General features: G+C 55.6%; 2 protein-coding genes across 3 annotated transcripts; both read left to right on the forward strand.

Moving 5' to 3' along the window:
* The first annotated feature begins 611 nt into the window (after window positions 1-611).
* On the forward strand, window positions 612-17294 carry PPARD (peroxisome proliferator activated receptor delta). Of its 2 annotated transcripts, none has more exons than XM_086627460.1 (7): window positions 612-690; window positions 11019-11247; window positions 11871-12022; window positions 12783-12921; window positions 13518-13720; window positions 14014-14467; window positions 14870-17294. In XM_086627460.1, the coding sequence occupies exons 2-7, from the start codon at window positions 11118-11120 to the stop codon at window positions 15115-15117; spliced, it is 1326 nt and encodes a 441-aa protein (XP_086483586.1). In that variant the 5' UTR covers window positions 612-690; window positions 11019-11117; the 3' UTR covers window positions 15118-17294. The 2 variants fall into 2 exon arrangements, with proteins under 2 accessions (XP_086483586.1, XP_086483587.1); XM_086627461.1 differs by having other exon boundaries at window positions 14017-14467.
* A 3052-nt stretch (window positions 17295-20346) lies between these two features.
* Window positions 20347-23076, forward strand: LOC104379397 (uncharacterized). Its single transcript, XM_086627434.1, has 8 exons — window positions 20347-20417; window positions 21049-21168; window positions 21280-21584; window positions 21834-21925; window positions 22040-22260; window positions 22506-22616; window positions 22707-22836; window positions 22921-23076. Exons 1-8 carry the CDS (start codon window positions 20347-20349, stop codon window positions 23074-23076), a joined length of 1206 nt encoding a protein of 401 aa, XP_086483560.1.
* Window positions 23077-24238: the final 1162 nt, after the last annotated feature.

Genomic DNA, 24238 nt, shown 5'->3' on the forward strand with positions numbered 1-24238 from the left:
AAAATAGAACACATTTTCTGGAAGTCCTCTAGTGCAAAGCCTCTCAAGCCATTTTTTTTCCAGTGTTGGTCTCTTACTACTCTCCTGAGCCTGAAATTCATACAAGGCTATTTGCAAAGTTATCAGGAAAACCAAGAAGAGTGAAGGAACTCTGTCAAATCCTTAAGTTTCAACCACCGGAGAGGGAAGTTCATTAAAGTTGCAGTAACTTTCTGGCAGCCTCTTAAAGGTGGATTGAGCAAGCTGAGTAAACAAGCTACCTTATGGCTGTCAGAGACCTCTTTCTAGCATCAATTTCATGCATTGTCATAAAAACTCGGGGTCATCGGCCTCTGGCTGCGGGTGGCGTAAGGCAAAGGTGACATCCTGATGCTCAGAGCCTGGCGAGAGCTCGGGGCTGTCTCTGTTGGGACACCCAGGGGTTTGCAGAAGCTGCCGGATCACGGGGGAGACGTCACCCCAGCCTGCGGTTTCAGCATGCGGTAGAGGGAGTGTGTGTTTAAATTTCAGAGCTGTCGCTGGATCCAGCCCAGTTTTCCCAGCGGCATAAATATCTGGCCTTCGGCACAGCCGTGGAAATTCACGTCGTGTTCTCTTGCAGATTGCTCTGGCGTTCGGCTCGTCGTGCTGACATGGTCGTGGAACGGTGGCTGTCGGCGGCAGGTGGACGGGGACAGCTGCTCCGGAGAGGTAACCCTTTCTCTTCACACACGGGCGATCCACCAAAGCGCTTCTCCTACGGATGTTTTTGAAAACTCGGGACAGGAAAGAGCCTAGGAAGCGCGGCTTGCTTTCAGCAAGTTTCGCTTTTGTCCACGAGCTTAAACTTCCTTAAATTTCTTTTCACATTTAAACTCTACGCCTTATTTTTGTTCTGTTTTGGAATACGATCTTTATGGGTTACACTTAGGAGTATGCTGTGAGTATCGTGGTGTAATCTTGTCCTTCTAAGCCGACTGTTACCATCAAACTATAGCGACTTAATATTTAATTATTTCACTGATTTTTTTACGACTAAAATAGGCTCTTGGAGATTGAGGAAGGCATATGGGGTCAGGGACCCTACTTGGGTAAATAATCACCTAATGATCCAGAGACGTGATCTGGCAGCCGTATCCATCCCGTCTGTCGCTGTGTAACTGCCTTACTCGGACAAAGCCGAGCGGGTTCCAGCAGAGCTGGGACAGAGGATTTGAGGAGATGGTCAGCACAGGCTCAGGCGGACCCTGTTCTGCCCGCAGACCTCTGAAGCGATGCCCTAAAGTCTTTGCCATGGTCACCCCGCACCCCGATGCCGCGTGTAGCTTCTAAGGGTGCTGCAGCTGTCTGCGCGTAGAGGGTGGATTTATTTTTGCCACAACACACGTCTAAGGTGTTTAGCTGGACAGAGATGTGGTTTTCTGTGTCAAGTTTGTGCAACTGCTGTGCTGTCTCTGTTCTGACATTCGAGCCGTGGACTTCCAAGGATCTTCGCAGCGTGTGGAGAGGATTTTGTAATGAGCCACATGAGGCTTTGCTGATCAGAAGAGCATTGTTGTGCAGAATTGTTTACTGATGTCAATGGTCTCCGTCTCTCTAGCGTGTTGACAAATCTGTATTTTTGCCTTTTGGGGAATATTTCGTCTGTGGCTATTGAATTATGGACTGGAAATCTGCAAGTGTTCCTAGAGACTGAGGAATTAGCACAAGAGACGCTTGGGCTCCTTTGTGCAGCGGGACCTGGCGTGCAAATGATTTTTTTTTATTGGGTGAGATGATGTTACAGTGCTTAAGCCTGAAAGGTTATTTGCTGCCAGAACCCAGCCTGGCTTGCAGGAACAACTACCCTTGTTGATAGCCACAGATTTGTCAGGCTGCGTAGCTGCTTTCTCATCAGGTGCTGCAGAGCACTCTCTGCTTTTCTAGAAGTGTCACTGTTCAGAAGGCAGCTGCTTGTCACTGCTGCAGTGATTCTGGAGACTCTGGGAAAGTTTAGACAAGCAGAAGTGATTTGCATAATGAGTACAAATAAGATTTCTCTAAAGAACTAATTTTTTGATTTTATTTTATACTCTGAAATGCACTTGCATTGACAGAATGCCTAGTAAATTACTTTCCCAAAGCAGGATTTAGAGTGGAATGATTAATGCCAATATGAAGCCTTTTGGTCAAGGAGATTGTGAAATGCATCTTCCCCAAAGTAAATGTTTTGGGATGATGTTCACTGGACCCCTACTTGGTTGCAAGAAGGGTTCAGAGCAGAACTGACTCGAGTTGTATCTTAGTTTCAGAATGATTTCCTGAAATGCTCTAATATTCACTGCTATGATCGTAGCATCTGGAAAATGTCTGTGTCCTCCAGGGCTTAGCCAAGAGCTTGTGAACATCTGAGATTGTTTGGGTCAGGTCTTTCAAACTGGCTTTGCAAAGGGCTCCGATGTACATATGTGTGTCAGGGTGCTTCCCTGGGGATCTCCGTGGACGGACTCGGCTCGAAACCGTGGGTTTTGCAGCGGCTGGGGTTTGTAGGGAAGTCCTGAGCGGGGAGGAGGTGGCAGGATGAAAGCACAAGCCAGAAAAGCGAATGTTTCTCATGGTGCTGGGTCAAGGCAGGGCACAGCTCCGAGGCTTGTGGATGGCAACAGCCAGATAACGTCTGCGCTAACCGGAATCGTTATCCTCATGGTGCATTTTCTGGTTTCCCTTGTCGGGGAACCTGAACTTGGAATAGCAAGAACATGCACGTTCAACCCCTAACAGAGATGTGGGGTGGAGACAGGGAAGTTCTGGTGGGTTAAAAGGGCAGATAAGCTTTCCTACCTGAGCTGATAGGGAAGCATTTGTCTGATGGTCTGTTAAGGCATACTTTACTATGAACCATGCTACTGCCTAATGAATGTCTCATTAGGAAAGGCTTGGTCAGACCAAAGAGAGGGTGGGTGAGGTGGCTTCAAAATAGCCCATGTTTGGTGCCGTCACCTCAGTGGTGGCAACCTGAGCTCAAATCCCTATCCTACGTATGGTTTTTTAATGCAACTCTCTTTCATCTTAATGCAAACCTGGAATATTTCTGAAAATACCCAGATCTGCTTTTCACCTTTAAGTCGATCATACGGATTCTGCCAGAGCTGTTGGACTTTGAAAGCTGTTAACCCCACCAAGGCTGATGGTCAGAGACCCACATCTCTGCAAAGAATCTGCGGGTTCTCATGTCCATGGGATAGGTGTTATGTGGTGTGACTTAGGGACACGAGGATCTCTGGAAAAGGGTTGTTGGTGAGCGTGAACTTGGGGCTGGAGCTGGTGGAGCCCACTGAGCTCCCGGTAGCTGACTGTGTTGGGAAGTGGTGGTCGTTGGCTCACTAGTACCTCTGCTGCTCTCCGTACCCCCAAGGTGATGCCAGAGACGTGAGGATGTTATGAAAGGTGCTGATGCTTTGCTCAAGCATTTTGTTTTCCAGGGGCTGAGGCAGAAATCCAAAGGGTCAGAGCGCGCACTGCGATCCTCTGACTGGCAGAGGAATCTTGGCAGGACCGTGCTGACATGACCGCTGCTCGTGTCGCTGCTGAAAACTCAGGGAAACCTCTGTTCCTCCAGTCGGCTCCTGCTGCGTGGCCAAAAATAGTAAGGAAACATCATTCCCTTCTAGTTCCCTAAGAGGGTGTTGAACTAGTTTGTACAACAAAGTTATTCTGACGTTCTCCGAAGTTTTCCCGTATGGAGACGTGCGCAGTCAAACTCAGACTCCCTCATTTTTCCGGCTCTGTGGTTGGAGACGCAGCGAACGTGGGGATTTGTTCCGCCCGTTTGGGTGCGTGCGTTCCCAGGCCCTGCTGACTCATCCGAGCTCGTGCCCGGGCATCACCACTCACTGTCGGCTGCATCCCGGAGCGGAACGGCGTGGCTGGTGCCCAGGATGTTTTGCTAAGGTCTACAAAACCAGTAGCACTTTTTCTGGGAGTCCAAGCATAAGATTAATAAAATTTACAGGCTGGTGGATTTTTTTTTTTTTTTATTTTCTATTTTTTCCCTGTTTAGCCCATGGGATCTAAAAATCTCTGTCCCTGTGAAGAGAAGAAGGCTTGCTACTGGTTTTGAGGACGATTTCCTGGATCTGAGAGCAGTGGCAGCAATAAAACTCACTGCTCTGCTGGGTGTTTGGCTCCAGACTGCAAGCGTGGATGTGTGTGATCCGGAGCGATGCGGGGGCCTGCTGCTGCTTTTCTACCCCTCGCTGCTTTTCTGGAGAGCTGATTGTGCCCCATCCAAAGCAGGGATGACACTTGCTGGTGTCCCAGTGCCGTTGAAGCTTTGAGGAAAACTAAGACAGGTCCTGATGTGTGCAGAGCTGCCGAAAAATGGTCCTATTCGCTGTAGCCTGAGCCAAGGGAGTGCTCCGACTCCGGTGTTCGCAGTGACAGCTTGTTCCACTTCCCGTTTTCCTAGTTTTCCATTGAAACGCTGCTCTGAGCCTGTAACACCCTGTCCCCATCATCGGCCTTGGGAAGTGTTGTTGCTGTTCCTGTGAGCTCCTCCCGCGTCAGCCCCGTTCTATATTTACTGATGTTCCTGAAACCAGATCCTTCCATGTGTCCTGCTCAGGTTTGGGAGGACAAGGAGTCCGTAAGCGAACCAAGTGCCCTGGAGGGCTTCAGGATTTTGGGAAGAATCAGCTTACAGTGGTTCAGTAGGTTCCCTGAGCTGCCAAACTCCTCGCTGTCGGGGTGGTAAAGGGGACACTTCTGTGCCGTTTCCAGCTCTGAGAAGCCCCAGTGGTGTCACCTTTCTGGTACCTGCTTGTTTCCTGGCTGTGGTCCTTGTTCCAGCCCACGTGCCCCTCCTGCCCCGAGGTGTTCTGCGCTGTCCTGAGGTGACAGCAAAACACAAATGTCGGTCAGCAATTGCCAGGATGAGACGTGCTGGTGGTGTGTTTGCTAAAAGTAATCCTGGAAACTCTTCGTATAGGAATGTACAGCAGGAGAAGATGGTCACGAGCAGTGTGGTGTGCTGACCTGGGGCTGGGGGGGCCAAACTTGCGAGCGTGACTGCAAACAGGTGTCAAAATCCGTAATACAGGATTAAACAATGGCGCTTGGCACTGATGCATTCCTCTGCGCTTCCAAAACATGCCGTTTCTGTGAGCTAATGCAGCGAGGAAGGGGTCAGGAAGGAAGCGCTGTAAAAGTCCTGGGTTTGGTTTTTTTTTGGAGTGAGGTTTGTTTTGGTTTTTTTGATGATGAAGGAAATGGGGGTATGGGGGTTGACAGGGTTTGCTGAAGGTCATGAAGGAGGACTTCAGATAAGAGCCAACAACTGCTCACTCTTCACTGCCCGTCCTGCTCTTATCCCTTCTGCAAAAGGCAGCCACGGAGCCCGTCCCTCCGCTGGAAGGGGGTGTAGGGACGATTCCTGCAGAAGCATTAACCCTCTCCCAGTATCTGCCATCTCAAGATTTCAGAGCACATCTGATGCGTGCTTGGAGCTGCTGGATCCAGGGACATCTGCAGCTCCCAGAGGATGAATCGAAAGAGAAGAGCAGCCTGGCAGACCCCCTGTTTTGCACGTGGTTGTGAGTTCGTTGCCCAAAATCTGATCCACTTCTGTTTCTGCGATACCTTTTGCTCTCTAAAGGAACCGAGCACTGGCAAGAAGGCAGGAAGTTCCTTTTGGACCAAAATACTGTGACCTGGTTTCAGGGACAGCGTCAATTGTGGTACGAAAAGAGAAGAATCTGATGAGTTTCGTAACATTTTAATTTTTTTTTTTTTTTTTTCTTCCCCCTCGGTGTCCAGGAAGTGGGTGAGTTAAAACATGCGGTAGATGTGTGATTCATTTTGGCAAGCCTGGCTGCTCAAGGCGAGCGAGGGAATCTCCTGCACCCTCTGTCACATGTTCCTGAGTAATTAGTAGCAACGCGGTCCTAGCAGCTCTGACAGCACCCTGCTGCTTCGGCGGCCGGGCTTGTGCTCGGTGAAACGCAGAGCAGCGTTGGGGAGAAGGTCACAGGACCGAACCGAGGTGTGGTACAACGTCTGAGCAGATGCTTCAAGGGGAAAACGTGGCCCTGAGTGTCAGCGCTGGCCAGGGCTGCGTGGAAGGGCTCTTCCTTGCTACCTCTGGTAGTTTGTTTCTGTGTGTAGCCTGTCTTGCGGCCAAGACTTTGAGTAAGGAAGGAAGCACTTGAGTAGTAAGTGCTGCTGAGGTCTCATTAGCTAATGAGGAGGTATGTTGATCTTTCAGGAACAAAAACAAACATGTTTTCGATGTTCATGTCTCCTGTTTTGTGCACTTATTTACCTTTCCTGTGTTGCAGCATCTGCTTAGCTCTTCTTTGGCTTTTATTAGTGGCTGATGTGTAGGAGGAGGAACAGAAACTGGTACTTGATCAGCAGATATTGGAAGGAGTGACACAAGCCAAGGGATGTCTGCAAGTGATGGCCAACAAGCAGCGATCACATTTTTTTTATGGCTTCAGTTCAGTTTCTGTCTGTGGGTTCAGTATGTGCTGCACATCGTAAAGCGCTGCTGTACAGAGGGCTGGGTTCTCCTCTCACCCCTCTCGAAAGGATTCACTTCTGTTGACTGTGAATTTGGCTGACATTTTTGTCCAGAGGAATAAAGACACAAGCCAGAAGTGCTCCAGCAGTAAACTGGTTTCCTTTCGCAATTCCTGGTGATGTTTTTTACAGCAACTGGAACAAACCTTTGAGCACAACAGCTCTGTGACTTGGCCCTTGGGAGGTTTGGACCTTTTTTTGGCACTTTGCTTTGCCTGGAAGCTCACGTCTTCCCAGGAGGGATCTCACGTGGTGACACTCCAGACCACAATGGGGACTTGGTCAATCTCATCTGTATAAATATATTAGAAACAAATATATGCTCTCCTGCAGGGGAATGGAGGCAGGTGTCCTCTCTCCACCTCTGTGAACACACCGAAATTGCCTCTTGTTTGAGCTCACCACCAGTGACACTACACCTGGTGTAAAGCTGAGGTCCTTCTAATTACAAGCACTTCCTCGCTTTTATTTTGCGGTTGTCTGACTGCCAACGCCTGGGTGTCTGTGCTGAAACGCACGTCCCCTTCTCGTGACACCTCGCTCTGCGCACGGGACTCGAGTACTGGTGGGAAACTGGGCTTCTCCACCCCATTGCCCTGCTGCCCTCCTGCGCACGGACCGCGGGGAAGCGGGCGCTTCCTCGCTGGTTTGTCAGCTCCAAGGCTCCTTCTCTTGGCTCCGAGGTCTACATGGTCATGAGCGGTGAGGAGCTGTCGGGCCAAAAGGGTACAAGCTGTGGGTTGATGAACTGGAGGCTTGGAACTTGGGCAGCTCTGGAGAAGTCCTGCCTTCTTGCAGGAGGTCCATGCTGAAGATTTGTCTCCTTATAACTTTTATTCCTGCTTTTTTCCTCCTCTCGTTGTGCCATGTCTCTCCCCCTGTTCCCACTGTATGGTTTAGCTTGGCATAGATGTCAGCTCCTGCTTCTAGGAAAGAGAAACCTGTTGCCAGTGCTGTTTGCAGAGTGGGAGCGGGGCAGGCAGCGGGCATCTGCCCGAGCCCGGAGCCAGCAAACAAACCCACCCTCTGCCAGCTGCAGGCTCCCGGGGGAGAAGCTGCCGAAGCTCCTTGGAACGGGGATTGAGGCAAAGGCAGAGCAAGTCATGAGACACGTGCCCTCTTGCTCATTCCCATCCTGTGGGAAGAGGAAGGGAAACAGCTTTGCTAGGTTTTCTGGAGAAGCTTAGGGAGGAATTCGTGGTCCTCATCCTTGTTTCCATCCTCTTTCCATTGCTGCCCTGTGACAGCTGCCGAATGGAAAAAGGGGGTGGCTACGGTGGGCAGGATTCTCTGTCCTTCTCCTTGTGGCTTCAGCTTCAGGCTTGTGTGCCATGCTCTGGTGGGTGGCTTTTTAGCCAAGGGGAGGAGAGAAAGTTATCCTTCCTCTGGCTCTGCCTGCTTGGCAGCAGGACATGGGGGCACCGAGCGGATGGAGAGGTCCTGGGGCTGAGATGGGCCCTTTGGCCAACCTCTGCCATCCATGCAGCTGTCCCCAGTGCCATCCCACGAAGATGCAGGGCTGTGACAGGCCGCGCTGGCAGGGCAGGTCCTTCCTTTTGATCAGAGAGATGGAGTTTGGACACGACTCTGGGGAGCTCCGGCTTCTCTGGATGCCCCGCTCTGGATCGCGGGACCCGCAGGGGACCGGAGGAGCGAGTGAAACCTCGGCAGATCTCCACAGTCTCCACATGCCGTCAGGTTGGGCTGCTACGCCGCTGCCCCTGGCCCGGAGGGGAGGGCTGGGGGTCCATGTCTCTCCGGGGCTGTGCCGAGCCAGCTCGCCCCGCGCCGGGGTGCGCGGGCACAGCCCCTGCCCTGCCTTTCATCCGAGCGGCGGCTGCCTTGGCCTTTCCTCTGCCCATGGCAGGGGGTGCAGCCTCCCATGTGAAATCAATCCCTTTTCCCCCTCCTCTCCCTCTGTCTCTGCTGTTTAGAAAACGGGAATGGCGAAGGGAAAGGCAGGTGTGCAAACAGCGCTCGCAGCTTCCCGCTGCCCGGGCCCCTGTACTCTTGGCCTGCAAGGAGATATTGAAACAACACATACAGAGCTTTCTGGCAAAAACCTTTCTTTCTCTGGCTCTACAGCCACTCTCCAAGGGTGGGATCCAAATCCTTATCCTTCCCATAGTGCCTGCATCCGCGTGGGGAGCCATGGCTGGAGCCCGGTGTTGCTGTGTGCATCTTGCCCTCTGCTTTCCCTCTTCCCAGGACCACATGCCCATCTGTAGCTGGGCTGACTGCGAGCACAGTTTTGGGGTTGCTTTGGCGGGTTTCGGGGAGCAAGGTGTGTGTCACAAGCTCGCTGCCACCCCGGGAGCGCACGGCCCTGAGTAGACCCAGTGGATGGAGGACGGAGGGATGCAGCTGGAGGAGTGTGCCCGCGTTATTCCAACAGCAACGCCCCGTGAGGCTGATGGGCCGAAGCAGAGGGTTCCATCTGCACTGGGTTTAAAGCAAGTGGCCTGTGCTGGGTGCCAGAGACAAAGAAGAGCTAATAAGAAGCTCGTTAAGCAGCTGCTGGATGTATTTTCCACCGTAGACTAGTTTCTCCTGCCGCAAGCTTCCCCCGCTAACTGCTGTTCCAGGCAAAAGCATTTTCCTGATGTTCGTACGTTCATTTATATATAGCCTTCAGCACCATTGAGCTCCTTACCCTCCACCTCTGATGAATAGGTTTTCCTGCCTGTGTGCCATGTCCCACGGTGCAGGGTGTGCGAGAGGAGGCCAAGGATAACACAGCCCTTGAATGGTCCCTCAGTGCTCCTGCGGAGGCACGGGAAGGGAGCGCTCTGCCCTCCTCCGAGCACCCCTCTGCCTGCTCCGGCTGTCATCCTTGCTCCTTGCCTCTAACACACCTCTCCTTGAAACAAAACCATCTGTCCTGCAGCCGGAATTCCCAGCATGTAGGGGAAAAGCCCTCTCACCCATGGGAGCCCCAGGCTCCAGTGGAGCACCAGCTCCGGGAGGGGTGACTCGTGCCTGGCTTTGCCACGTGTTTGTGTTCAACCTCCCGCTTGCAGGTTTCATCCTCCCCCTCGGCTGCTTGCTCGATCTTGCAGGAAGCTCTGACCTTGCTCGGTGCCGACGGCGTTCCAGCGAATCCAAGGAGCTGGCTGCGGCTCGAGTTCACAGTGCCAGGCGTGAGGGTCTGCTGCAGGGGGGCGAAACGAGCCCAGGGAGTCCTGGGTCACTGCTGCCCTCCCCCAGCAAGCCCTGTGCTGTGGCGTGGGCTTGGGCACGGGTACGAGTCCGCTGCAAGTGGCTTATTCACCTCACTGATGTGGGCTTGAAGATGCTGCATCGGTTTAACTTGTGCCTGGAAATTGAGGCTTTCCTGGTGGAAGCTGGATTTCAGTGGCTTTTCTAATGGATATTAAAAATAGCTCCTTTAAGGAAGTGGGTGCAACTCTACCCAGGCTGGGCTTGAGACGTTACTCACGCAAGAGTCAGTTTAGGAACCAAGATCTGGAGGTAACGGAGCGCCGGGATGTTGCAGCGTGAGCTGGACGCTCCGGTGAGGTCCGGCATGGTTGGGAGGGAGGTGGGAACAGCTCTGTGACGGTCACTGTGCCGACGACGCGTCGCTTGCACGGCTTGAGTGTTTTGCGGGCTGTTTGGGATGGACTAAGGCAAACAAGGAGCGGAAACGCGCGGGGGGAGGACGGGGCCGTTCGTCCCACAGAAAACCCGGGATTAAGACACTGCCTGGATTGTGTGGCTGTTGCCATCGCGCTGCTGGACCCCGTGGCCGAGCGCAGCCCGGCGGCTGCGCAGAGCAGCAGCAGCAGCGCGTCCGACCCGGCGGCTCTTGGCAGAGGAGCTGAGGCCGGTTCCAACACGAGTGGAAATAAACACAAACGCTGTAACAGGATGGAGCGTGAGCGCGGGGGCCGGCAGGAAGCCGTCGATCTTGCAGATGGCTTGCACGGGCCGGGGGCTTTCAGCCACTGCCTGCCGCTGCACCGAGCCCTGCTCCCCAGCATCTCCCCCCCACGGACACGGAGGCGCTGCTCCCTGACCAGTCGCTGCCCTCCATCCGAGCTCTGCCTTGGCTGGGTGGGGATGGAGGGTGAAGCCAGCCCTGCCTTAAGCTTTCCGCTGGTGTTGGCTCTGTCAAACCTCAGCCCTGGCTACCATCGTGATGCCTCAGGGTGCTGGCAGCTCTGGGGGACGTTTTCTGGGGCAGTTTCTGCTATGGGACTTGCAAACTGGGAAGCCCAGGTCCCTGGGTGACATCTGGGCTGGTTTGTGGTCTGGGCTCTGTCTGCTGGGCTTTAAATACGATCCTGGTGAGCTTTTGCTTCCTTGAGTCCTACAGAGTGTTTTACATCAGAGTGCAAAGTGACCTTTCAAAGGCCCTGGGTTCTGCTTGTCTCCCTGGAGAGAAAGCAGAGCAGGAGTAGCGCGGCTGCGCACCGCCCTGCTGCTGAGATGCTCTGCCTTCGGAGCTGCCACCGCGCTTTTCTCCCTCTGTCCCGCAGGCTAGCAGGAACTGCCTGGTAGGGTCCATCTCGGATAGACGCGGATGATGCCAGAGCTATGACAGGGATTGCAGTCTTGGCACTGAGGGGTGATCGATTATGGAACAACTACAGGAGGAAGTACCTGAGGTCAAGGAAGAGGAAGAGGAAGAGGCAGTGATGGTGGCAAGCGGAGCCTCGGACCCAAATGGAGGACCAGACAGCTCGCTGCCTTCAAGCAGCTACACAGGTGAGTGGAGCCACGGGAGCTCGTCTGTCCCTGGGGCATCCAGGTCGTCCAGGCAGCCAAGTTATGGAGAGGTTTATTTCTTCCTCTGCGGTCACCACACAGCCGTTGGCAGTGGGTTGGGAGATGGGAGTTAAAAGGACAGGCAGGTAATGTTGTACCCCGGATGGGGAGGACTCTCGGGGTGCCTGAGAACGCTTCCGTGGCCGCTTCTTGAAGTCCTCAGTGCAGATTGATTGTAGGAGCTGGAGGAGGTTTGTTAGTGCTGAAGAGGCTCCCCCAGAGCCCCTGGGCCAGCCGCCTGCCAACTGAGGATTATAAAATTTGTCGGTTGAGTTTCATTGCCTAGACATGAATGCCAGAGGGAAGAAATCAGCATTGACGTGGAGTTTCTCAGCTTCTGGGCACACTGGGGGTACTCTTGGCTCTGTGCGTGGCGTCTGCCTTCAGCCAGTGCCTGATCTCCGAGGTTACCTGCCCCGGGGGCAATGCCAGTGGCAGGCTGGGACAGTGCAGGCTGGGACAGTGCTGGAAATCCCTCGTCAGCCCCATGGCTGGAGGAGTTAGACACAACGCTGGGCTTGTGGCTGCTACAGGAGAGGACATATCCCTTTGTGTGTTTGCAGACCTTTCGCAGAGCTCCTCTCCCTCCCTGTCGGACCAACTGCAGATGGGCTGCGAGGATGAGGCCTTGGGAGCACTAAACGTGGAGTGCAGGGTCTGCGGAGACAAAGCCTCGGGCTTTCACTACGGCGTGCATGCCTGCGAGGGCTGCAAGGTAGGTACGCCCTGGGGAGGGCTGGGGTCCGCAGTGCCAAGCAGAGACTAGACCCCAGGGAGCACGCCATCTCTGCAGACAAGCAGGTTTGCAGCAAAGCAGGGCTGCAAGATTGAGTGATTGTAAAAAAATCATTTGCCACTTGTCCAGACAGTGTGCAGAGTGGAGGCAGGCGCACAAATACTGTCCTGGGGAAGCAGCTGAGATGCATATGGCCCAGATCTTGCCCTGTCATGCTTTGTAAAGCAAATCCATCTATTCCCACGGGGACCCCAGCTTTGCTTTTGAAGATGCTTTCTGTGCTGCAGAGCAGCAGTGAGCTGTGTTTATTCCCCTGGGATCACTGGCCGAAGCTTGGATGTGCCTCTGAAATTCTTTCCCCCACAGCAGATGCCAGCGGGGCTGCGTTACCAGCCCAGGTCCTGCCAGACATTCCTGCAGGCTGGGGCCAGCCCACAGCTCGTCCCTCCATCCCTCTCTGCTGGCTGCCTGCAGTATCACACACAGGGCTCTCCGGCACCGGACCATGGGCTGCCCTCCACGGTTCCTCCTCTGCAGCCCCCCTCTCCCACCCCAGCACCTCTTCTTGAGATAGAGACTCTGCTTGTGTTGGAGACCCAGGGCTCCTCCTCTCCACCCGGCTGAACCCTCCATGAGGCTCCTGGGGATAACAAACCAGCCTGGTCCCAAACCACCGGTGCTAACCTGCTGCTCCTTTGTCCCCCTGCTCTGTGTCCCCCTCCGTGCCGCCTGCCTGCAGGGTTTCTTCCGCCGGACAATCCGCATGAAGCTGGAGTACGAGAAGTGTGAGAGGAGCTGCAAGATTCAGAAGAAGAACCGGAACAAGTGCCAGTACTGCCGCTTCCAGAAATGCCTCTCGCTGGGCATGTCACACAACGGTGAGTGTCCCCGCTGCCCACGTGCCTGGCGGCCGGCTGCCATGGAGCCAGCTGCCCTTCTGTGAAGGGTTCGCATAGGGAGGCTGTATGTAGCTTGCTTTATCCCGGGGCTCTCTCCTTGCTACGGGATCGTATTTCAAACCTAACGCTTTGAGCCTTTGACTCTTCAGCCCCTCCTTCCATATGAGAAGGGGCTGTCCGTTCCCACTGCGTAGGCCGGCTGCAAGCACGTGGCTCTCCCTTACAGGTTGACCCAGAGGGAACTGGACGCACAGGTTGCTCTTCTGTGCTGGGATTTTTAAACTTCAGGTGTAACAATCTTGTTCTGGGCCAAGCCAAGGTGTTTATGTGGAAAGCAGAGTTTGTGCGAGAGCCCAGAGGAGAAGGGATGGGAGCTCGGTGTGCGGTGGTGTTGGCGAGGGCAGCGGTAACGGCTGGTTCATGGAGGTGTTGATGCCAGAGGAGCTGCAGCCCTGGAGAAGAATTGTGTTGCGTAGCTGCAGGTGTTCACCAGCAGACCTCTGTCTGCCTCCCTGGACATGTCTCCAGGGATCATCCCCAGTGTCCTGACCCACTGGTTTTGCCCCCCACCACAGCAATCCGCTTCGGTCGCATGCCGGAGGCAGAGAAGAGGAAGCTGGTGGCGGGGCTGACGGCGAGCGAGATCAGCTGCCAGAATCCACAGGTGGCCGACCTGAAAGCTTTCTCCAAGCACATCTACAACGCCTACCTGAAAAACTTCAACATGACCAAAAAGAAGGCGCGAGGTATCTTGACCGGGAAGGCCAGCAGCACCCCAGTAAGTTCCCTCTCTGGGGCAGGCGGGGTTGGCCATGAAACAACACGGGAGGCTGTTCTCTGGGAGGTGCTGCACATTTCCCTCCCGCTTCCACCAGTTCCCAGCTGCAGCCAGGTGGGCTCTACACATCCTGCCCCTCGCCGGGAAAATTCCCGTCGCTCTGCAGACTTGCGCTGCGGTGGGTGGATGCAGATTGCCCGGGCGCTGACGGGCAGACAGATGCGAGTGTCCTCGGCAGAGCTGGTATCCTGAATCCCCGCGGCAGGTTCCTAATTCCTTGCTTCTTTTTCAAGCAGCCTTTTGTGATCCACGACATGGACACCTTGTGGCAGGCGGAAATGGGGCTGGTGTGGAAACAGCTGGTGAACGGCATTCCCCCCTACAAGGAGATCGGGGTGCACGTCTTCTACCGCTGCCAGTGCACCACGGTGGAGACTGTGCGGGAGCTCACGGAGTTCGCCAAGAGCATCCCCAGCTTTATGGGCCTCTACTTGAACGACCAAGTGACTCTGCTGAAGTACGGGGTGCACGAGGCCATCTTTGCCATGCTGGCCTCTATCATGAACAAGGATGGGCTGTTGGTGGCCAACGGGAACGGCTTCGTGACCCGCGAGTTCCTGCGTAGCCTGCGCAAGCCTTTCAATGAGATCATGGAGCCCAAATTCGAGTTTGCTGTGAAATTCAATGCGCTGGAGCTGGATGACAGTGACCTGGCTCTGTTTGTGGCTGCCATTATCCTGTGCGGAGGTGAGCGAGCGCTCTCGGCCGTGCGAGTGTTGGGAAGGGTCCTCCTGTACTTAGAGGTGGTTGGGGCTGGGCTGAGGGGGCTGAGCTGCAGCTGACCCTGACATCAGCCAGGGCTGTCGTAGGGGGGTGAGAGAAGAACTGAGTGGTTCCAAAACCAAAGCTTCTTGATGGCAGTGACACCTAGCAAGCCTGGGCCAAGAGCAAGGAGTGTAGAAGTGGCATCTCCTTCTCATATGCTGCTGTGGGATATGATGTCCAAGGGCATATTTCTCCCTTTATCTAGTTGACAAGGTTGGAGTCACGGTGGGTTGGTTACAGTCCCCGTCTCCCTTTCCCCAAGAAGGGCATGTGTTTTGGAGGGCTACACCATAACACTCCAGCTCCCCTGCTTCCTCTCCACAGACCGTCCTGGCCTGATGAACGTGAAGCAGGTGGAGGAGATCCAAGACAACATCCTGCGAGCGCTGGAGTTCCACCTGCAGTCCAACCACCCGGACGCCCAGTACCTCTTCCCCAAGCTGCTGCAGAAGATGGCTGACCTGCGGCAGCTGGTGACGGAGCACGCGCAGCTGGTGCAGAAGATCAAGAAGACAGAGACGGAGACATCTCTGCACCCACTTCTGCAGGAGATCTACAAGGACATGTACTAAGGACCTGTTATTTATGAGAACGAAGCCATGGATTCCCAGCAAGACTCTGTGTACAGAAACAAAGAAAACCTTTCCCCATGTCTTCCATTTCTTCTACTGGAACCTCTTTTCTACGTGGCCCTGACGTACGGTACATAGGGCAAGATGCCGTAAGATTTTGCAGCCACCTCCTGCTAGGCCAGGGCTTCCGTTAACACACACTAACAACTTTACAAAGGCAAACCATAAGCTACTGTTTCCGTTACCACGGCCCAGCTCTTCAGCTGCTCCCCGGGGCCTCTGGAACGGCCGGCTGCTTTACGCAGCGCGGATGGTCCCCATCCCCCGGATGGTGGGGTTCCTGCGGCAGCCCGGGGATGGTGGGGGATGCTCTGGTCTTTAGGAGACCCGAGCGCAGCGCGGGTGTCCGGCGGGGCCAGCAGCAGCACTTACAGCGTGTCTTTATTTTCTTTTTTGTATTGCACTCCGAAGGCGTCCTCCTGAGCCGTGAAGTCTCGGGCAGTGTAATGAAAGGAAATTTGTCTCTTTCCCAAAGAAAAGCCAGAGTATTTGAAGACGGGTAGGGCTGTCCTGGCAGAGACCCTCAGCTGCAGCCCCCCCACACTGTGCAACATATTCCTGTCTCCCAGAGGGATCGTGGGATCTCTGCCTTCCCCCGAGTGCAGCGTGGGAACCCTTGTTCCTGGTACCCCTGTTTCAGAGGGATCCTGCCCCTTGGCTCCTCAGTAAGAGAGGGAGGGATGGGGAGGTGGGAGGGAAAGTGTTTGACTGGTAAAAATTTACCTTCAGAGCAGAGGCCGGAATCTGTTTGCTTCCCCAGGCTTTTCTGCGCAGACATGCGCTACCAGAAGGTCTGTACAGGAGCCTGGGGCTGGTCGGGGTTTAGGTTTAGGTTTAGGACAGGGTTTGCAGCTTGTCCTGCAGCTCCCCAAGCCCCGGGGCGCGCTGGGGGTTTTGCAGGGCAGGGTGGGCACCACAGGCTCCCCAGCAGCTCGGCTCCTGTGGGCACTGGAGCGATGAAAGCCTTCAGCAACACCAGCGAGGGGAAAGCAAAGCCACGGCCAGCCCACAGCGCTCATGATGCTGAAAGGGCATTGACCTGTCTGTTAACTGCCCTGCCTCAGTTTCCCCTCTGTGAAAGGGAGCTGGATTGTCACCTGCTCTCTGCTCAGAGGCAGAGCACAAGGATCAATTAGTGTTTTGGCTGCAAAGAGCTTTGCAGCCGTAAAGCACAGTATAAATGCCAAGTATTTGTAGAAGGGGAGGGAGAGGGTGGGATGCTCACAATGAGCAGGAGCTTTCTGGCGAGTGGGGAAGCTGCCCTGCCCTCCTCTGCCACCGTCCCGAGTACTGGGACCGCTCCAGGCTTCGGGATCTGCCTAAACCCGGAGTCACTCCAGGACTTTACCTGGCAACTTCTCACAGCTGTAGTGAGGGGCCACAGTGCTGCCCTGAGCTGGGGCTGGGACCCCTGCGTGGGGGCTGCGTCACCCAAGCTCTGGGAGAGAAGATGGACCCGGAGAGGGCTCGGTCCCCTCTCGGGATGATGGTGTCTGACCTAAGACAAGCAGCGCTTACCCGTCTGCAGTTCATGGTCCCATGTGTCCTGAGCAGCCTTATTAAAATAACGATATTCCCAAGGAGGGGTTGTGGGAGCAAATCAGTCAGTTTTATTTTATTTTCCTCCTCTTCAGGGTACAAGATTTCCCTGGTGCAATAATTCCTTTAAAACCCAAAGGGGAAGAGCGCTGGGCTTCCCCTCCATGCCACAGGGCTGGCCGGTCCCAAACCTGCCCCTGCTGCCACCCTCCGGCTCCTTGCCGTGCCTCAGTTTCCCTGCCCTCTGCCCACCCCAGCCCCTTCCCCTCCCTACCTCGCAGGGATGTTACAAATTACCGTTTCTAAAGCACTTTGAAGGCCTCTTGGGGAAAGCACCGGAGACACGCGTGTGCTGCACGGAGCCAGGGGGATTTGTCCTTCCCGAAGCCCCGGTGGCATCCCCCGCCGTGGCTGGCACGCGGGACTCGCGTGCTCATCACCTGGGGAACTTTTTGCCCTTCTCTCCTGACAGTGTAACAACCCTCAAACTGAAATGTATATTTTTGCTAGAAGTACAAACCTCCAAGTGTTTTTAATAATATAAATAGTGTCTACAAACTGACTTGACTTTAAATAAATCTGAGCTAAATATTTAAGAAGTTTTTAGCCTCCAGCCTTTCTTTGTGGGATTTCTCTCAGCCCCTGCGGGGCTGCCCTTGGGAGGTTTTCCAGCACAGGCAATGGGATTTGCTGTGATTTCCAGGGATTTGCTGTGATTTCCAGGGATTTGCCATGATTCCCATGTCTCCGTGATTCCCAGCTCTCGGAGCTTCTGTGGTTTTCCTGCCTGCTTTTCCCATCAAACCTAAAAGCAGTGGAGCAGGTCATGAGCAGGGTCTGTCGTGGTTTATTTAGCCCAACAGGCAACTAAGCCGCACAGCCACTCGCTCACCTTCCCCCGCGGAACAGGGAAGAGAATTAAAGGGAAAAAGGGAAGGACACTCGTGGATTGGGATAAGAACAATTTAATAGTAACAATAATAATAATATATGAATATATATTGTCACGTTATGACACAAGCTCAGGTCAACAGAGGTCAGGGAGCGATGTGACCAATCTACCAGCTTCCCAAGAAAGACGAGACCCCTGTACCCAACCCCCTTGGCACCCCTGGGCAGCCCGCTGGGTCGGAGGGTGTTCGCCTGACCTATTCAGGGACCCCATGGGCAGCACAGTGGGCCAAATCCCTTATATTTTCTGTATCAATTATGAAGTTTCCGGAAACTTACATAAAATTTATTACATAGGCTTGTGACAGGATACAGATTCGAAGACAGTCGGTGATGGGGACTGACTGCGAAAACAGATTTGATTTGGAATAATATAAAATCAGAACTGGTCAGTGATAATACTAAATAGCTGCAAGGTGTTAGTAAGTAAATGCACATAACACAGAGCTCTCACCCAATAGGTGTCCCTAGTTGGGGGTGGGGGAGCCCTTCGACTGATCCCAGACGTTCCGATGGAAGTCTTCTCCCAACACCCCTTTCTCTTAAACCATTTTTATACTTTTAGATGAAGCTTGAGTGACTCTAGTCAAGCATATCTTCTCCAGGATTGGTAGCTTTTGGGATGGAGGTGTGTTGTGGTACTATAATGATATTATAATGAGCAAAGTTCACCCCAAAGGCCAGCCATTTGGCAACCTGCTAAATATTAACATGCCCAAGTGGCCTAGGTGAATGCTTGACTAGGTTCTGTGGATACTAAAAAGCTAGAAGCAGAGAAATTTTCCAGCTACTGCAGCATCCTGTGAAAGTTCTTTTTCCCATGCAGGCTAGCTGAGAAACAGTTTGAGGTTTTTGTAAACTAAGACTTTATCTTGCACATGTAGCTTGTTATGCAGCCTTGTTTATGGCACACTGGGAAAGTTGTTTTGAAATGGGTCTCGTAGCATTTAGCCAATTGCTCTGGGAGGTGGATGGTCAAGGGACCAATAGCCCTGGCCATCCTTGTGAACAATGTAATATATATATACGGATTCGTAATTAAAAAAGATCGTCGCCGCTGCTGCTCCTGCTGGTTGTTGTTGGTTGGCGTTGGCATTTTCTTCTGGACCTGAATTCTGTGTCGTTCTTCTCTCCGTCCCCGGCACGACAGCGACATTTGGTGACCCCGACGTGATACAACTGCAATTGAATTCAGAAGGTACGTGCACCCACCCCCCCGGGGCTCCAGGGACAAAACTGTAGACTGAAAAGATGGGGCAAAGCTCCGCGAAAGAAAACACGATGTTTTCGGCCTTCAGAAATGTGATAACTTTCACGGGATGCTGCAGTAGCTGGAAAATTTCTCTGCTTCTAGCTTTTTAGTATCCACAAGGTTCACCATTGTTGAGGCGAGGGCCGCGATCCGTCTTTCTTGACAGTTGCGCGGTTCCCTTTGCCGGCCATTCTTCTGTTCCGGAGAACAGGGACAAGCCGTGGTACCTTCGCACCACTCTGCTCCCCATTTCAAGGACACTGGATGTTCTGTTCGGCCAGGGCAGGCCTTGTCCATGCCAACCACATTGTGTTCCCGGGAGCAGCAGCTGCGCCTTGCCTCAGAGCTGCCTTCCATTTCCCCAATTTGGGTTGTTTTCCCACATATATATATAATGACAATAATATATACAAACAAGTGATGCGCAGTGTAATTGCTCACCACCCGGTGACCAACGCCTGTCCCGTCCTGGTAGATGATCCCAAAACAGATAAATCCCAACACTGCAATCCCGGACGAGCAAGAGGCCTGAAAAGAGAATGAGAGCCAGAGAGCACTTGGAGACTCCGAGAGCGAGAGTGCTCAGAACAGAGTGCTGGAAAAGCAAAAGCCCTTCTTTCCGGTCAGCTCTCCTCTATACACCAGGCATGATGCTGCAGGATATGGAATACTCCGTTGGCCAATTTGTCTCTCAATCCTAAATTTAAATTCAAATCCTAAGGGCAGTTGTGGACCCTTTGTCCCAGCTGCGCTCCCCCCAGCCCGTCGTGCTCCTGCACACTGGCCAAAACACAGGGAGCTGCAAAGTCCTTGATGTCTCTGTGCCAACTCCAAACATCAGCGCGTTATCAACGTTCTTCTCATTGATAATACGACTAAAACTAAAACACAGAGCTCTTCTAGCTGCTAAAAAGAAAAACTCTGTCCCAGCCAAAACCAGGACAGGTCCCAGCCTCAGAGCCGAGTGCTGCCTCCCCCCCAAATCTTATCTGTGACCCTGGCTGCGGGGTGAAGCTGGGCAACGAGCTGAGCCCGGCCGTAGCCACCCCACGATGGGCGAGGGTGGGCTCAGGGACCGCGGGGCCATGTGCTGGCACCGGCCTCTGCTCTTGGCCGGGTCTCAACACCGAGACTTTGCGGGGAGCAGCTGCAGACCCCCAGGCTTCCCTCTCCCCCCAGCCCCAGTGCCCCCAGGGGAAGCCGTTCCGTCGCCCCCAGCCTTTCCCACGCGGCTGCGGGGTGGGGGGTGCGGAGAGCCCTAAGGGTCCCCGCTGGGGTGGGGGGCAGCGGCAGGGCAGGGGTTAAACCGCTGTGCCTGCCGGGCAGGTGACGGTTACCTGGGTGGGGACCGGCTGCGCCCACCGGCCCACCCAAGGCCATAAATAGCCCCGGGAGGTCGCCCAACCGTTTCGACTGCGAGGGACGAGATGGAGCCGGGCTCGCTGGTGGCATCTGGGGCGTTAAGGGCCCGGGAGGGCTGCCTGAGACCCCTGTGCAGGTAGGGCTGGCGGCGGGGGGGGGCGGCTGGGAGCAGCTTTTGGGGGAGGTGGGCTGGAGATGGGCGGCGAGCCCCTCGCTGTGGGGGCAGAGGGGGGTTTGTGATGCCCTTGAACCTCCCCCTGCCCGTTTCCCTTGGAGGGAGCAGGGCTGGAGGGGACAGAGCCTGTCCGACCGGCTGCCCACCCTCCGGAGCTGGGGGTCCCGGGCAGCACCCCGGCCGGGCACCCCTTCCGTGCCAGCCCCAAGCCGAGGACTCCTGCCCTTTTCCATGCCCGCATGGAGAGCCGAGGGCTGCCCCAGCCCTCCGTACCCTCGGCTTGTCTCCGTGCTTCCCCCAGCCCCGGGGAGAGCCCCCAGGTTTGTGCAGCGGCTGCTCGAACCACCCGCCCGGCCGGCCCGGCCCTGGGCTCCGTTTGCTTTGCAATTAGCCAGGAGATAAGGCTGGATGGGGCAGGGGGAGCCCTGGCTGCCCGCTGGGCTCTGCCCCTGGCGAGGGTCCCTGAGCCCACCCACTAGACTGGGGGCTCAGAAAATATGTCCCGATCCAGGCAGAGGCGGTACCCGGGGGGGGTTTGGGGTGGCTGGAGGGTCGGGTCTGACTCTGGCCATGCGGCTTTTCCGGCTGGCAGGAATTTTGCCCGTGGATCCTGTCGATGGGGCCAGAACTGCCGCTTCTCGCACGACAGAAAGTCAGCCCGGATCTGCAGGTACTTCCAGAGGGGGTTTTGCAGCTACGGAGAGCGGTGCAGGTAAGTGGTGGTGAGGAAGGGGGCCTGATGCCGGGAGGATGGGCTGGGAACCAGGAGGTGTCATGCTGGGCTGATGGGATCCTCTGTCTGTCTGTCCCTGGGCTCCTCCAGCTACCAGCACATTCAAGAGGAGCCGGTGCCAGTGGGAACCCGCTATGGCCCCATGCCCACCGTGCCCCCTGGCCATTGGGGCTCGGAGCCCAGCAGTGTGCCCACAGCAGTGGCCCGGGGCTGGGGGGGAGCCCCACGCAGCTCAGCCCATCCTGTCCCCACCATGATGCACATGGCCTTCAAGCTCCCAAGTGTGGAGGTTGAGGAGGAAAAGAAAGACGAAGAGAACATCCCAGCACCTGGTAACGTCCCCCATGGGGCCATCGGCAGAGAATTTGTCCCTCAACGAGCTCGGGGTGCCTCAGGTAGGTGTAAGGCTGCCCAGGGGCCAGCGGGACTGAGGATATGGGGGTGGTCATGGTGGAGCATCCTGTGAATGTGTCTGCCCTTGGCCTAAATCATCTTCCCCCCATCTCTGGGCAGGGCCCAGCTGGGCTGTGAAAAGCTCTCCTAGCAGCTCTTTTAGGGTGGGGACCTTAATGGCAGCTCTCAGCTGCCTCTTTGATGATGGGGCTGGATGTGTTTTTCCCCTCTAAGAGCTCTCCTGCCTGCAGGCTCCCAACCACGAAGGCTGGGACTGGATCCAAGTTCCACTGACCCCAGAGAAGTGTTAGTGGAGACAGCGACGTGGACTGACCCTGCAGAGGTGGGCTTGGGGGGTCTCCTGCAGCCAAGCAGTCCCTGTCACCCCACGTTGGTCCCCTAAGCCGGGGCGGTGATGGAGCTGGGGGGTTGCAGTGCTGTGCTGCTCTGCTTGCAGGTCCCCGTGGAACCGGGTGCTGCAGCAGCTCCGGTCCCCACCATGGTGCTGAGGGCCCGGAGCGAGGCCATTGTGTGTGGCATCTGCATGGACCGGGTGTATGAGAAGCCACTGCCAGAGGAGCGGCTCTTTGGGATCCTCCCGAACTGCAGCCACGCGTACTGCGTGGGCTGCATCCGCAAGTGGCGTCAGAGCCGGGACTTCCAGAGCGCGGTCATCAAGTGAGTGGGGATGGGGACATGGCAGGGTGGTCACCATCACCCCTTCTGCACCCTGAAATCCTTCCTTGGGTCTGGCTATGTGGCTTTGGGATTGGAGTGACCTTCCTTTAGGAACAGGAACTTGGGAGCTGTGGTGGGGGATGCTGGATGAGGCTGTGGCAGTGGGACCACCCAGCATGGGTGCTGAGCCTGTGCTCCCTGCTCCCTTTTCGAGAGACCCACCTGCATCCATTGCTTTCACCCAGGGCCTGCCCAGAGTGCCGGGTCACCTCCAGTTACTACATCCCTCACAAATATTGGGTCTCGGATGTGCGTGAGAAGGAGAAGCTCATCGAAACCTTCAAGGCACGGACAGGGTGAGTGCGTGGCACCACGGGCCGCAGGGCTGCGGGCTCTGTGCTGCTCTGGGACCTGCTCTCCTCACAACTGTGCTTTGAATCTCACAGGAAAATGAGGTGCAAGTTCTTTGTCCGGAACCGTGGTCGCTGCCCCTTCAAGTCAGATTGCATCTACTTGCACGAGCTGCCCGCTGGCCAGCTGCCACGGCACAGGCGGCAGCGGCCAAGGATGCCCGTTGTAAGTGGGGTGGTGGGGCTGGGGCACTGCATGGCCGTGCACCGTGGCTCGGGGCTTGGGCTCATGGTATCTCCTGTGCTGCAGGAGTTCAGCCCTTCTTCCTCGGAGAGCTCTGACGAGGAGGACGAGGAGTTCTGCGTGCTCGAATGGGCTCTCACCCTGGCCCTGATGGACGCCGACTTTCGGTACTCGAGTTATGGCCACGAGATGCTCTTCACGGACTTCAGTGACTCTGACTAAGCCATGGGGTGCCCCATTGGGCCTGGGGGTGTTGTTGGTGGCGAGGAAATGTCTCCTGGGAGGGGGAAGCATCTGCTTTTGACGTGTTTACCTGCTCCTGGTGTTGGCTCCAGGCATGGATGGTGTTGCAGGGGTGGGATGGGGAAACTGGCTGGTATTTATCAGCCCCCCTTGTGTCGATGGCTGAACCCCCAGCAGATCTCGTACCGCTGCTCCTCCCAGGAAGCTGGGGGGTGGCAGAGATGCAGGGGTCTCGGGCAGTGGGGCATAGCCCCCTTCCTCCTCCTCTTGCCCTCGCCTCCTTTGTGGTGCGGTGCTCTGCACCCATGGGAGACCTCGCAGGAGCTGAGGCGGGGGCTGAGGGGCAGCAGGGGGTTTTAACAGACACGGGGGCTGTGGTGGGGGGGGCGGGGGAGCTGTGGGGCACTGTTTTAAACTGCTTTTAGCCAAATAAAATGTGCTGCTTTCCTGTAACGCTGCCTGGGGGCTCTTCTTCCTGGGGGGGGGGACGCAACCTTCTGGGGGAGCTGGGCTTGGAAGTTGGGGTTTGGCTTTAAGGAGTCCTTTCCTTCATGCATGAACTTTGCATGCGGGGCTGATTTGCATAAACGGCGCGCTTTTCCGGGGGGGCGGAGCCGGAAGCGGCGCGCTGCCGCGCCCGGGGGTGGTGCGGGGGGGCGGGCGAGCGGGCATCGGCATCGGGCAGCTGCGGAGCAGGGGGGCACCGGGCACCAGCCCGCCATTTCACCCCGGTAGGTGTGTGCCCGCCGTGGCTTGCCGGGGACGGACGCGGTAACTCCGGGGCCGGGGGGGTTAGGGCTGGTGCGTTCCCGGAGCGGGGGGACCACCGCCAGCAGCACTTTCCCTCTCGTCCCCCCGGGAGGGCAGCGGGGGGAGGTTTTAGAGGGCTCAGCGGAGCTTCTGGCCCGGCTGTGATGCTTCTGCATCCTCGACTGATAAGGATAACCACGGACCCCCCCTGGGCGCAGGTAAGGGCAGCCCCCAAAACTGCAGCCGATGAGGGGGGACCCCGAGGTTTGCTCCAGAGCATGGCTGCCCGGGTCCTGGGTGTGCTGATCCTCCCCGCACCCTTCTCGGTGTCACCCACAACAGGCTCTCCCCGATTTTCTTGCAGGTGGCTGTGAAGCCCCCCCCAGCAGTG

The sequence above is a fragment of the Tauraco erythrolophus genome, chromosome 27 (assembly GCF_009769465.1).
Source record: "Tauraco erythrolophus isolate bTauEry1 chromosome 27, bTauEry1.pri, whole genome shotgun sequence".
NCBI classification, from domain to species: domain Eukaryota; kingdom Metazoa; phylum Chordata; class Aves; order Musophagiformes; family Musophagidae; genus Tauraco; species Tauraco erythrolophus.

Coding starts and splice junctions, on each gene's coding strand:
- PPARD (XM_086627460.1), top strand. CDS start 11,118: ATGGAACAACTACAGGAGGAAGTACCTGAGGTCAAGGAAGAGGAAGAG. Junction 12,023..12,782: donor ATGCCTGCGAGGGCTGCAAG/GTAGGTACGCCC, acceptor GCCTGCCTGCAG/GGTTTCTTCCGCCGGACAAT. Junction 12,922..13,517: donor GCTGGGCATGTCACACAACG/GTGAGTGTCCCC, acceptor CCCCCACCACAG/CAATCCGCTTCGGTCGCATG.
- LOC104379397 (XM_086627434.1), top strand. CDS start 20,347: ATGGAGCCGGGCTCGCTGGTGGCATCTGGGGCGTTAAGGGCCCGGGAG. Junction 20,418..21,048: donor TGCCTGAGACCCCTGTGCAG/GTAGGGCTGGCG, acceptor TCCGGCTGGCAG/GAATTTTGCCCGTGGATCCT. Junction 21,169..21,279: donor AGCTACGGAGAGCGGTGCAG/GTAAGTGGTGGT, acceptor GGGCTCCTCCAG/CTACCAGCACATTCAAGAGG.